General features: G+C 38.3%; 1 protein-coding gene and 1 non-coding gene across 2 annotated transcripts in view; both read right to left on the reverse strand.

Moving 5' to 3' along the window:
• Positions 1–15,157, reverse strand: part of SLC38A6 (solute carrier family 38 member 6) — a 71,868-nt gene that overhangs the window by 23,184 nt on the left and 33,527 nt on the right. The window contains exon 6 of the mRNA XM_056134077.1: positions 6,292–6,370. Within this exon, the coding sequence (XP_055990052.1) occupies positions 6,292–6,370 (79 nt within the window). The remainder of the gene's footprint in view (positions 1–6,291; positions 6,371–15,157) is intronic.
• On the reverse strand, positions 12,548–12,678 carry LOC130042229 (small Cajal body-specific RNA 24). The gene has a single exon (XR_008795177.1). It is a non-coding gene; the product is annotated as a small Cajal body-specific RNA 24 (non-coding RNA).

Raw genomic sequence — 15,157 nt, forward strand, 5'->3', positions numbered from 1 at the left:
CTCCTGGCTCTGCACTCTACTCCTGGCATTGCTTGGAGGACCATATAGGGTGCCAAGATTGAACCCAGTTGGGCCGCACGCAAGGCAAAAGACCTACATGCTGTACTACTGCTCCAGCCCCTACCTGAAATTTTTTTTTTTTACCACAAAAAGTAACTTGATGGAGATATTTTATGGTGATAGTCGTATCGCAACATTAAAGCATATCAGCTCAACACTGTATACCTTCAACTTCTACATAGATACCTCTCGAATATATTTCAATTAAAAAAAAAGGTATATCAATTTCAAGTCCTGGCTTCTAATATGAAGTTCCTAATTCATTGTACCTTTTTGTTTCCTTAGAAGGGGATGGACACCTGGAAAATGCTCAAGGCTCACTGCTCAGAGAGGTTGTTTCTGGGGCTACTTGAGGCACTCTGGGTGTGTGGGTTTGAATCTGGGGCACTGCTACACGCAAAGCATACACTCAGCGCAGTAAATGATCTCTCCAGAGAGGACTACGTCTTTTACGCTGTGGGCTGTGAGGAAGTTCTCTCGAAACTATCATTTTTGTTTGTCTTTGTTTTTGGCATAGTGCTTTGAGGTTGCTTGAGGGACCATGCGCTGCTTGGGGATGAAACCCAGGCTCCAGCATGCTAAGCACACACTCCATCCCTTCAAACTATCTCCTACCCCTCTAATGCATTTTTAATGATACTGCTGGGTGCTGACAATTTCTTTAACAGAACAAGAGAAGGAGCAGCAGCAGAAAAAGCAACATGATCTCACCTCTCTCTCCTCCACCCTAATTCATGTCTTTACATAGTACCTGGACAAGACACTAAAACATTTTGCACCTATTCTATTTGATTTTTATCAAACCTGTTTCTAGCTGTTATGGATCTGGAGCTGTGTACTCTGCATTTGCACATGTCTTTCAGTTCTTAGCATGCAGAAACTTCAAAGAAAATACATACATTAAAAAAAATACTTAGCATGTTCACCTAACAAGAAGCAAAATGAGAATTAAAAAAAAAAAAAAGTCCCTCATCAAGGAGCACCTGGCAACTAAATTTCTTAAGTTGGCAAAGAGCCCAGGGCTCCATGCCTGAAATCTCCTTCCTTCTGGGATCCAATATCAGATCCAACAGTTGCAGCGCCAGGAGAAAAAATGCCCAAAGGAGCGCCAAAGCAGATTCCATCTGTTAGTTCTGCCATCCCGGCTGTCCGGAAGGTGGAATTGTGCAAAGTGAGCATACTAATCCTCAGGACCAGACACTCTTTCCTCTTGCATTAGAATAAAGGAACATAAACAAACATTTCCCAGATATGATCTTCTTAACTTATGCTCTTCTATCTTGTAACTTTATACTAGTTCAGATCACCATTCTTGTCCATGGAAGACAGTGGCCAATGCAATGAACTGGGGAGGGTCTAAAGATAAATCCCACTGCCCCCTCCCCTCTGAGCAACAACTCAGATGCAGAGTAATGTAATGTTAGAGATACAGGAACCATGTTGTAAAGATCATCTGAGCCAACAGTTTCTTTTTTATTAGCCTGTAAAATCAACAAAAGGAAGATGATCTTAAGTGGTAAAAGCAACAGAAATATTTTCTACTCCTGAAACTTCACTGGGTTATTTTTGTTTTTTGTTTTAGAAAATAGAAAAGTTTATTGGAAAGCAGTAGAGAAAGGAAAAGGAACTCCCTTTTCGGGGAAGAATTCAGTCTAAGTCAATGTGAGTTTATGATATTTTTTGACACTGCCTTGTTTATTTCAAGATGGTGCTTTCATACACTCCTCTTGAAGGATCGAACTTTAAATTCTTAGTATAAAAAGAACTGTGTTGCAAATATATCTTCTCCATCCCTAGCAGTGGTACTGGCTAATATCATTATTAAGCTATGGTAATAAAACCAATTATAATTAAAATGCTTTCCTTTATTAGTCATCAGCATTAAAGGCAATGAAGTAATAACAATAAAGCTAAAGACTCTATGAAAATAAAGTTAGTTGAACTTCATGTACACATCACAGTTAACTGAATTGTGTTTGGAAACAGACATTTCACAAAGAATAGAAAGGACTATACTTACAAAATAAAACCAGTAAGAGGGAAAAAAAGAGGGGGTCAAGCACCACTAAATATAAATAATAACAAAAATCAAGACATTAGAATATATACTAAGCTTAATTTTTTCCTAAGCAGGGGTGGGGGGCTAAAAAAGAATTATCTAATAGAATCCCTGTTTTCCTACTGTGATCTAAGTATACATTGTTTTTAAGCCAAATAATTAGAGTAAAAAGTTTTATACTTCCTAGAAAACTTGTTTGATCTGTGAATTTAATCCTATATGATAAAAATGTTCCCAGTATGAAATATGGAGCATAAATCCTTAGCTGTATTGCAAATGCTTTGGCATGCAGATGTTTTTTTCCATATTCTAATGAAAACCAGATTTATTTATAAGTTGCTTTAATTTCATTCTCGAATGGAATGGAACAAGAGTATCATATGTTCTGAATTAGGATCTTACTCACATCCCATATCAATTATGTAACTCAAATGCAAGACAACTTAATTGTGTCAATCATATTCCCCTGACAAGATCATTAAATGTTAACAGAGAGCTTCCAACTTTTAACAGTCATAGATTTTTTAAATATAAGCTATTCTATAAAAAATATCAATATCTCACAAAAGTCCATTATAAGTATTATAGCTGACTTCCAATAATACTTTAAAAGTTAGAATAGTTTGAGCAAAAATCCTCTTTATAACATTTTACAAAGGCTTATATTTTACAAAGATGTACTAAAGTTTTCAGGTAACCCAGAAAATAAGTACACCTAAAAGACCTTAACTATAAAATACTGTAAATCAACTCCAAAATAAAAGCATTTCAATATCACTGATTTCACAGAAGAAATATTGCTGTGTAACCCTAGAACCAAAATGCCTAGATAGTCAATAACCATGACATTTATTTCCTAATTATTTTATAGCATTAATCTTTAAAACCTAATGATTTATCTGTATTCTAAGTAATTTAGTGACTTATTAATGTTTTTCAAAACTTTGAAATCCAGCTGAAGCAAATACACATAACATTTATATCAAGATGAGTTTATTAAAATGTATAATTAAAAAATATCTTAACAGAGATGCAAGCTGGCTGGAGTATTTTGAAATATTCCATTTTGAAAATCCATTTCTGACATGTGAAAGTAAGATTTTTATTAATTTTCAATGAACTGAGTGAGATGGGAGTTAATTTTGTTTTCATTTTAAAAAAGGAAAAACGATGTAAATGGCAACTATTTTTTAAAAAGCTATGATAAAATAATACTTTTAGGGAAAAAGACCTAAGTTTAATTGAATTTCACCAGAGAGTACCTTAATTCTTTCTAAGATCTCATGATCTTAGAAATAATTTATTTCTCTTTACACAAATTTATATCACAATTAAAAATTGTAAAATAAAAAGTCACCAAATTTAGGACAATTAAAAGAAAAACATGTATGACAATTATTAAAATAAATAAAATTTATTCAAAGCATTCAAATTTGACTCAAATTTGGTAGGGAGTCAGAGCAAAAGGAAAAAAAACAACGTTAACAGTCATTGTACTGTAGCACTGTTCTCCTGTTGTTCATCAATTTGGTCAAGTGAGTCCAGTAACATCTCCATTGAGAGACTTGTTGTTACTGTTTTTGGCATATCAAATACATCACAGGGAACTTGCCAGTCATAGTAATTGGAATTTCACAAATTTGCAAACTTAATACTAAGCTCTATGTTTATAAAAGCTTATATATTTTATTTAATTATACGAACAACAGGAGGACAGTGCTACAGTGATAATAACTACTGGTTAAGAAAGCATTACTGGTATCTCCATTATATCATTCAGGTGAAGCTCAAAATTAAGTTTTATAGGTCAGGGAGTTCGTTTAAAGGACTGGAGCTCATGCTTTCATTTAGGAGGCCCAGGTTGGATATCTAGCACCACATGGAACACTCTGAATAGTCAGCTACTGAGACTGACCCCAAGTAGCTCCTGAGTACCGTCTCTAGGTGTACACGATAAACAAAAACCAAAAAACTAACAAGATTTTAAAGCCAAAAGAAGATAGTTTTCTTAGCTGACTATAGACCATAAACGTATAGACCATAATTCTAATCTATATTTTCTTAGTTAACACTATATATGTGTATAGAATATACATATATACACATATAAACACACACACACACACACAGACCACATAATTTATATATAATAAATGATGGGATCTACCGAGCAGTTCCCAGGGGGCCTGATGTCCATCCATTCCATGATTCTTGGCCAACTAGGCCAATAACTCATTGCTAGGGCTTAAGGGCATAGGTGCTGCTACAGTGCTAAGTTGCTGGTGACCCACCAAGACCACCCAATGTTCTCGGGGACTTGAAGGCTATACTCAGTGGTGCTCGGGATTGAACAGGGGTAAGAAGAATGTAAGACAAGTAACTTAACCCCTCTACTGTCTCTCTAGCACTAGTCTAACACTTTCATTGCCTTGAGCTCGCAGTTGTAAATTATGAAAGAAACTTGTAAGATTTTTTGAGTAAAAGAACTTGTTCTCAAGGTATTTATACAAATACTAAAACAAGTTTCACATAGCATTCATCAAATTAAAAGCATAAAACTTGCCCTGTAATCTCAAACAAGTTCAGATACTTGAGCACAAAAAAATTAAGTCTGAAGTTTGACAGTTCTTAGGTGCTCTGGTTAGGAAATTATGTGAAATACTTGAAGACAAAGATAAAATGATTTCTTCTATCCTATTCAAGTTTTTCCCAAAATTTTGGGCTGGAGCAATAGTATAGCCTTTATTGTACATGCTTGCCTTACATGCAAGTGGCCAGGGTTCCATCCCAGCTTCCCATATGGTCCCACAAGCACCATCAGGAGTGATTTCTGAGTGTAGAGCCAGGAGTAACCTCTGAGCAACACTGGGTATAGCCAACCCCCCTCCACAACACACCCCTACTTTTTTTAAAATCAAAATTTCTTGTTATACATGCTGAAAGGAAAAGTACAATTTCCCCCTTAAAAACAGATATTAACAGCTTTTAGAGAGTAGAATTTTTGAGAAGTATTTCTTTACCTTTTTAAAAAATGAGATAATATGATAATTTAGTATTTTTTGAATAAGAGAGGAAAAAGAAGGAATTTTATAATTAAGTACTATTAACAACATGGTCTAAAAATAGGAATAGGTGGAAGGATGGGTACTGGATCATTGCATAACTGAAACCCAAGCACAAAAATTTGTAAGTCTACAACTGTACCTCATGGTGTTTCAGTAATAAAAATTAAAAAAAGAAAGGAATAAAACTATGAAGTCCCTACAAATTATTATTATTTTTCTTTTGGAAGAAGGGTGTTGGGCCACATCCAGCAATATTCAGGGTTTACTCCTGGCTCTGGACTGGAGCAGGTAGGGCGTTTGCCTTGCACGTGGCCGACCTGGGTTTGATTTCTCTGTCCCCCCCCGGAGGGTCCAGCAAGCTACCGGCTCCCCATGGCGTATTCGATATGCCAAAAATAATAAAAACAAGTCTCACAATGGAGATGTTACAGGTGTCTGCTCGAGCAAATCGATGAACAATGGGAAGACAGTGATACAGTGCTACAGTGCTACTCCTGGCTCTGTACTTAGGGATCATATCTGGCAGTGCTCAGGAGACCATATAGGGTGCTGGTGAACAAACCCATGCTGGCCGCATGCAAGGCAAGTGCCCTACTGTTATACTATCTCTCTGGCCCCCAAATGACTTATTTTTAAAAATCATGCTTGGTAAATAGGAATTGTCACACAAGTACAGTTGTAACTTTATCACTCTGGTTTATCTTTATCATTCTGGTTTACTGAGAAGGGATGGCAGAATCATCCATTCTCTTCTATTTCTTATCAGTGCTACTCAGTTTTACCCTGTCTCCCTTTTCAATCTTTCATACCCCCAAAATGTCACCTTCCCTCTTTTCCAAGTGGTAGCTTATATTCACCTGCCCTACTCTATCATCCTCCCACAGAAAGCGAAAATTACACTTGGTCCATGAGATGATTCACAACAAAGTTCTTTGTACGTAATGGACCACCAATAAATATCTGAAGACTGTTTTCTTCCCCAAGACTACTATGCGCTATATCAAATTTCTAAGTCTCTTGAGGTCAAGGACTACATTTGTTTTAGTTCCCATTACAGCTTCATAAATATTAAGTTCAAAATTGACACAGTAAAATATTTTTTCTTACCCACTATGGTCCCCAGACAAAAATTCTGAAATAGCAGCTGGAAGTTCCGTTTTAATAATGAAAAGATAAGATGACATAGCTGCAAAAGGGAAAGAAGAGCTCATATCAGAATTCCCCAACTTTTAACATTTAAAGAATAATCTACCCAGGAACCCAGATGTCCATTAGGGCTATGATAACATGTGGAAAATTAACTCATGCTGCACTGTCCTTAAAGATGTTTATACACCAGGATTGAAGAAAAATAACTCTATAAGTTCATTAAGTTGTCTTCATTTACATTTTAAGTCCAAGGCAAACTGCTACGTTAAGCAAAGTGATTTTGATTATAGGTCATTCAGAAAGATTTTGTTTGAAGGTATGCAGAATCCCTTCTGTTATCATTCAACTTTGCTCAAGGCATCAGAGGTTAATTCAGCAACAACAGATATAAACAGTTTAATAAAAACAGCTGATATTTTTTCTTTGTAACTAGAAAGAAAAGTCCCCACAAAAGTCTCTCTTCTCTCAATCTTTCCATGTGCTTCCCTTTCCCAACATTACAGCCATGTTATCGAAAAAACAAAACAAAACAAAAACCCTGAATGCAGAATAAATTGTATTTAAAATTGCTTTCTTAAGTAGACTAGAAAAGATTTCATAGAAGCCATTCAATGTATTAAAGGGGCAAACTTGTAACCCTTATTCTATTAACAGAGTATTATGCAATCAAAACCTAAAGCTAATTACTGTCACACTGTATCTAATAAGACCCCAAAATAACTATTTTATGGCATTTTCATAATGATTCTATTTCTAATAAGCCATTAAAAAACATTATAAGCCTATCATCATATACTGAAAAGTGTTTTAATATGGTTACAAACATAAAAAAAAAGAAATTGCCTATATATACATAAGTACTGAAGTTTACACTCAAATACTTAAGTATATAAAAACTCAGATGGTTTGGAATCAGAACTTCGATTTAATGAAGTAATAATCTCTCTTTACCCCAGAGAGTAGGCATGTATATAAAAAAGAGTCAATAAGAATATGTCCCTAAAGAATACAGAGTGTGCTCTATGTGCATGTTAATTTTATTATTTATATTTCAGGAAACATTTCACTTTCTCATTGGACCTACAAAAACTAAGAACACAAATGAATGCCAAGTCTGAATAGCAAACACCGGGGAAATTTATTAGAAGGCTTAAATGACTTAAGAAGAAAAACATGTATTTCTCAGTTAACATACTTAAAAGTAGTCAAATTCTTCCAAATTATTATATTGCATAGTGTGACTAGCAAAAGAGAAAAGGACACAAATTCAATCAGCTTAATCAATGGCTGAATAAATAGCAATAGTCCTATATAAAAAGAAAAAAACAAAGAGAAAAGGACACATACTAGTTTATGTAAAAATGAACATATACAATTCACATGCATTTTTAAAGTAAAATAACATGTATCTATAGCAAAGTGAAAATTTAAAGTTATTTTACTGTTTAAGTTATTTTACTATTACATTTTAGTTACTTCTCTTTAATTAGAATATACATATGTACATTTCTAACTTCATGATTTCTCAGCAGAGTATAGTTGTTGAATTCAGCTTTTCCCTTAGCATAAGTAACAGTGCATTTCTGCAAAGTCTCTTTTGTAATGCGGCATTGCAATTGATATTATATGAAAAGATGTTGTATATTGTTCACATTCTCATAAAGAAAAACGCTATCACTCTGGCACAGAGCAGAAAGAAGGTTTAGATTAACCTCCTCTATTCAAGGATCTGAGGCCTCTGTTTATACTACTTTATCTTTTCCAAAGAATCATACACATATGGTATGACGATGAAAATCATTAACTGAATTTTCTGCAACTAGTCTCAAACTTCTTAAATATATCCTGCAGGGGAAAATAAGACAAAAGTACCTTGAAAACAAGGAATGCAGAATTCCTACACAATGAAACTTATTATCTGCCCATCAGTCTTTCTTGCTTGAATTAACCCAACACCACATGCATTTCTTAAATTTCAGACATTCATCTCTTTCAGTAATTTTCTATTATTACTTTTAGATCTTTAGTTGTAAAAAGCTTCAATGAATATAAGATCATATTTCTTTCTAATATACAATCTGTCATTCTTCCCAGAATTTCTATTAGCCTCTGGCTAATCATTTGATCACTTTTATCCTCTGTTGTAGCCTTAACTCTTTGCTTTTTAAATGGGAGTCCTATTTCATTAGACTCCAGTCTGAAGAGTCGTGTATATTTTAAGAAATAAGAACTCACCAAACATATGTTTCTGTCTCAAAAAAAGATTTCAGCACACAGATATAAATATAATAAAACATACACAATACTGTTTCTTTCTTGGGAGAATGCTGGTATTTGTTTTAAAGATCTACAAAACCACAGTGTTCATGATATGGAAAAACCCCACTGATTAAGCAAGTAAAACAAAGACATTATCCTAACTCACTGTCTACATTTTTCCTTAACCACAAACAAATTCTGTTGTGAGGAAAGTACCTTAACATACTGTGGTATATATGATAGAGCTGAAGCAAAAAAAAAGTGAACAAACGTACTTTAAATTAGGAAACATATCTTAATTGGATTCACGTTAAAAAAAAACCCAATCAACTCAATAAAATAAATGAAACATTTTAAAACTGTGTCATCAACAGGAAAGCTCATACAGCCATTGCTTCTAACCCTCATATTCACTAGCTCAAAGAGCTGCCTCCCACACCTTTTGTCTCATGTCTTCTGCAAATGGCATATGGAAGTGTTTAAATACTTATCTTAGAGACAGATCATAGCAAGAATTTGTAAGTGATTTTTGCTGACATCTATACATAGGATAGATTTCCCAATAAAAGACATATCATGCTGACTCAAAATGTATAATCTTAAGAGCCAAGATTGTAGTTAGGTGGCTCTAGGCTCTAAAGCTAGAACCAGTGCTAGAAGACCTACCTTGATGACAAGTATTTGGCCATTGCAAATCATTTCGTTTCACCGCATTAACTAAATACATATTCTTTTCTCTTTTATTTTAAACACAATTAACAGAACTCATTTAATAGAAACTGCCCTGAGAAAGAAATGTAAAAATCTGTCAACCTAATCAAAACACAGAAGTTAAAAAGTATTCCTTAAAAACCACTGTTTGTAAGTGGAGAAGTCACTACTGTTATATTAAGATATAACTAAACTAGGGTAAAATCTGATTAAGCAAGAGCAAGCAGTAAGGTACTGATATTGGTTGATCGAATCATATAAAGAAACACATGAGCTGAATGAAAAGTAAGAATCGGAGAAAAGGAGAAAGGGCTAAAGGAAGCACCACGAGATGGGGTGGCATTGTTGGCTTCCGGATGCCCACTTACCTGCCAGAGGTTCCCAACCTGATCTGGCCTCTCAGGGCCTCGTCAGAAAAAAATTTAACTTACCTGGAAATCTATCTTCTTTAAGAGAACAAAGGATAAGCAGCACCCACCCCAATTGCAATGGAGGCTATTAACCTCTCATTTAACCTTCATTACAAACCAGGGAAGTAGATACTTATTTCACAAATGAAGAAATGGGCACAAAGAAACAACTTACCCAAGCTATAGACTCCAGAAACAGCCAGACTGGCTTAAGTAAGTTGTACTACTGAGTATTAATGCTATGGAAAAGAGAAAGAGCAAAGTAAAGAAGAAATCCTCACAGCAAAGAAAAATAAGAAAAATCAAGCAAGGATACCATTTTTCAGAACTCCCCCGCTTCTTAGTCAGCATTTTTAAAGGTGGGGAAGGAGCATAGTTGGTGGTTTTCAGGGATGCTGGGGATCAAATTGGGGAAGGTTAAATGCATGGAAAGCCCCTAATCCCCTGGACTGTCTCTCCAGCTCTTTATTAGCATTTAAGCAAGCTGAATCCGAATGCTGAGTTCAAGGGCTGAGTTCAAAGACAACTAAGAATCTCTACAACACAGAATACTAGTTAAATGTCCTCAAAACCCTTTTGATATTCATTTTTACATTAAGATGTTTCCCTACAGGATTGTAGCTGGTATAGTGAAGTAATACTGATTAGTCCAAGATTTCTCGGACAAGCTAAGGCAATTAATGATCAAACTCTATTTCATCTATTATCTATGACTCTACTACACTTATACCTTTGCATATCAGGAACAAAGAGATAGTACAGAGTTTATTAAAGAATTTGCCTTCCATGCACTCAATCTGGGTTTAATCCTAGGCACTAAATATGGTCCTTTGAGCATCAACAGGAGTGATCCCAGAGTATAGAGCCAGAAGAAATCCCTGAGCACTTCTGGGTGTATCCCCATGGTCCATCCCCACCCCTCCAAAAAAATGACAAACATCTATTACTGCATTTTAAAGGAGTTTCCTATTCTCAAATAGTTGAGATATTAACACTACACTAAAATTCATAAATAAAAAGAGGGGTAGAATGATAGTATAGTGGGTAAGTAAGGCCTTACATATTTTGCTGGCCTCGGTTTCAATATATCAGTGGTGATCACTGAGCAGAGCCAGGAGTACTGCTGGGTGTGGTCCCCAAGCAAAAGCCAATAGTCCTTCCTATTCCTCTAATATTTTTAATGGACTATTTAGTTAAAATGTTGGCTGCGTGCAAGGCAGATGCCCTGGAGTGATAGCACAGCGGGTAGGGCGTTCGCCTTACAAGCGGCCAACATGGCCGACCCGAGTTCGATTCCTCCGCCCCTCTCGGAGAGCCCGGCAAGCTACCGAGAGTATTCGATATGCCAGACACAGTAACAACAAAGTCTCCAATGGAGACATTACTGGGCCCGCTCGAGCAAATCGACGATGAACGGGAGGGCCTTTACTTTACTTTAGTTAAAATGCTCGAGCATTTGCTCGAGCGGGCCCAGTAACGTCTCCATTGGAGACTTTGTTGTTACTGTGTTTGGCATATTGAATACGTCACGGGGAGCTTGCCAGGCTCTGCCGAGCGGGCGAGATACTCTTGGCAGCTTGCCAGGCTCTCCGAGAGGGGCGGAGGAATCGAACTCGGGTTGGCCATGTTGGCTGCGTGCAAGGCAAGCGCCTTACCGTAGGGCGTCTGCCTTGCACGCAGCCAACATGGCCGACCCGAGTTCGATTCCTCCGCCCCTCTCAGAGAGCCCGGCAAGCTACTGAGAGTATTCGATATGCCAGACACAGTAACAACAAAGTCTCCAATGGAGACGTTACTGGGCCCGCTCGAGCAAATCGATGATCAACGGGAGGGCCTTTACTTTACTTTACTAGTTAAAATACCTTTAATGGACTATTTAGTTAAAATATCTTTTAAAAAAGAAAAATCACCTCAGCTAGAGCTTGAGCCTAAAAAAATCTTTAGTTCACAAAAAACAATACCCTTTTTATGAACATCAAAACTACAAAATTTCAGGTAAGATTACATGCAGCTATTATAACAACAGCTAAGTATTCAACACATGAGGGATTTTCTGCAACTTGCAAAGGGTTAATTAGATAGCCCTAGAGCAGGAACAATAAATCTGCCTCTCCACTGAGAAAGAATCACCTTTTTTGTTTTGGGGCCATACCTGGAAGTGGTTGGGGCTCACTCCTTGCTCTGTGCTCAGGGATCACTATCTTTCTGGCCCAAAGATTCGCCTTTAATTTCAAACATGTTTTAGTCATGGATAGCAATTTATTTATTCTATTCAATGGACTGATTAACTTGCTGTTCCTACTAAATATCCTAATGCCACATAGTCTATTCCCTCTAAAGCACATAACATGAACTCTCTTTTATTTTTATTTTTTTAATTTTATTTATTTATTTATTTTTGCTTTTTGGGTCACACCTGGCCTGTGCTGGGAATTGAACCCGGGTCGGCCGCGTGCAAGGCAAACACCCTACCCGCTGTGCTATCACTCCAGCCCCATGAACTCTCTTTTAATAGGATTTTCTCCCAACGTCCTAAAAAAAAAGTCTTTTCCCTAGTATGTGCAAAAATAGAAATAAAATTTGTGGGGAAGTTCCCCCACTAAGAAGCTGTATTTTTTTAAATCATTTACCAAGATATTACATTTGACTAAAGTGATATTTGTGACCAGAATATATGCTATTCTGAAATCTCATAATTCAACTTCAATTTTAAAAAATAATTTTATTTTCAAAACCATTTAAAAATGACATATTACCAGTAAATTTTGTCGGTGAAGTGTTCGTGGAAGAGACTTTTGCTCTAAATTTCCTATGCCTTTCCTATTCTTTTTTTCAAATGTCAGTAGTGGAACGATGCACCCTTTTTTACTTGTAAAGGGTACACAGAGATCTACTATATTTCTCTAGGACATTTAAAAAGAGTTGTCTTCACTGTAAGAAGAAACTGCTTTAAAATAAATGTCCACTGGATGTGGGAAATGTACACTAGTTAGGGGATGGGTATTTGGAACACTTGTATGACTGGAAACAAACCCAATCATAAACAACCTTCTAACTGTGTATCTCACAGCGATTCAATAAAAAAAGGGGGGGGGGAGGAAAAAATAAAGCAAATGTTCATTACCTCTTTTATTCTAAGATAGTGCTTTCTAAAATTTATGGCAAACACTGGGCTGGGGCTAATAGCACAGCAGGTAAAGCATTTGCCTTGCGGCCAACATGGCCGTCCCGGGTTCGATTCCTCTGCCCCTCTCGGAGAGACAAGCAAGCTACTGAGAGTATCTTGCCTGGAAAAGCCTGGCAAGCTACCGTGACGTATTCAATATGCCCAAAACAATAACAACAAGTCTCACGATTTGTTGTGAGACGTTACTGGTGCCCGCTAGAGCAAACTGATGAACAACGGGAGGACAGTGCTACAGTGCTGCAGTGCTGTGGCAAACACTGTTCAGGCTCAAAAAAGCTGCTGTCCTCAAGAATGGCCGAGATTAGTACCAGGAATCTTTTTTTTTTTTTTTTTTTTTTTTATATAATTTATTTATTTATTGAATCACTGTGGGAAAAGTTACAGAGCTTTCGGGTTTAGGTCTCAGTCATGTAGATACCGAACACATTTCCCTTTACCAATACTCATTTTTAACCCTGAACCCCAATAGACCCCCACCTCCCAACCCTCCCAATTCTTGTGAGGCAGATGAGTTCTAGTTAATACTCTATCTACTTTGACTAGATAGATTATTTCGATAGAAGATGCACAACTATTGTTTAGAGCTTACGACCCACCCCCCACCCCCAATCAGACATGCTGAAACAGCGTTGTAAAATGATTTGCTTTCTACAACTTGGTTTAAGAATAAAATGAGGTCGCGCGGCCGCTATCGCGGCCGCGCGGTTTTGAATTTCTGCTATTTTACTTATTGACCCTGGAAGAATTTCTATTAAAAGTTAGCTAGTTAAGAGATTGGTTTCTGTGCCCTGGAGTCGTGGCCGTGCCGGAGAGCCGCTCGTGGGGGGCAGCTGGCGACCTTGGTGGGGCGTGGGGGACGGCCCACAAAGCCCCCCTTCCCATGAGGTCCCCGCCGCTCCCCCGAGACCGGCTCAAACCCGCTTTCCACAAGGCTCCCGTGCGGCCGCCATCTTTCTTTCCAGAGAGGAGCAGGCGGGCTGGTCAACGCCCTTCCCCCTCCGGGCAGGCTTGGTGGCGCGGATCAACACAAGTCCATTTGCTTTTCTGCTCCAAGCGGCTGGTTCTCTGTGCTAAGTCCTTGTGCCTCCGGGGCCGTGGCCGTGCCGGAGAGCCGCTCGTGGGGGGCAGCTGGCGACCTTGGTGGGGCGTGGGGGACGGCCCACAAAGCCCCCCTTCCCATGAGGTCCCCGCCGCTCCCCCGAGACCGGCTCAAACCCGCTTTCCACAAGGCTCCCGTGCGGCCGCCATCTTTCTTTCCAGAGAGGAGCAGGCGGGCTGGTCAACGCCCTTCCCCCTCCGGGCAGGCTTGGTGGCGCGGATCAACACAAGTCCATTTGCTTTTCTGCTCCAAGCGGCTGGTTCTCTGTGCTAAGTCCTTGTGCCTCCGGGGCCGTGGCCGTGCCGGAGAGCCGCTCGTGGGGGGCAGCTGGCGACCTTGGTGGGGCGTGGGGGACGGCCCACAAAGCCCCCCTTCCCATGAGGTCCCCGCCGCTCCCCCGAGACCGGCTCAAACCCGCTTTCCACAAGGCTCCCGTGCGGCCGCCATCTTTCTTTCCAGAGAGAGTACCAGGAATCTTACTCCATGGCTTGGAGGCCAACCACACATGCTAGGGGAAAAGGGAGCCCAGATAGAGAAGGGAACACCAAATAAAGGTGTTGGGAGGATCTCCCAGGATGGGAGAAGCATGCTGAAAGTAGACTATAGACCAAACATTATTGTCACCCATTGCCTCTTTTGCAAACCACAACACCCAATAAGAGAGAGAGAACAAAAGGGAATGCCCTGCCACAGAGGCAGGGTGGGATGGGGGGTGGGGGGGTGGGGGGGGAGGGATGCTGGGATCTGTGGTGGTGGGAAGTGGGCCCTGGTGGAGGGATGGGCGTTTGATTATTGTGTAATTGAAACCCAAGCACAAAAATTTGTAAGTCTACAACCGTACCTCATATGTCTCACTAAAAAAAAAAAAAAAAAAAAAAAAAAAAAAAAAAAAAGCTGCTGTTTTACTACAGTTAGCATGACCAGCAGATGGCGCTGTAACAGCACGCCCAATCCCCGTTTCCCAGGAAAGTGGAAACAAAGATTTCAAAACTTCACCACACCACACCCAGAGAAATATATAAAGAACTATATAGAAACAAAAATTCTAACTTACTTAATATTAAAAGTGAAAAAATACTAAGAATTAAAAATTCTTATAGTTCACAACTGGAGAAGATCTAATTTATACCTTTCTATTTATGAGGTTCAGAAGCTATT

This window comes from Sorex fumeus, unplaced genomic scaffold (genome assembly GCF_029834395.1).
Source record: "Sorex fumeus unplaced genomic scaffold, SorFum_2.1 ptg000098l, whole genome shotgun sequence".
Taxonomy (NCBI): domain Eukaryota; kingdom Metazoa; phylum Chordata; class Mammalia; order Eulipotyphla; family Soricidae; genus Sorex; species Sorex fumeus.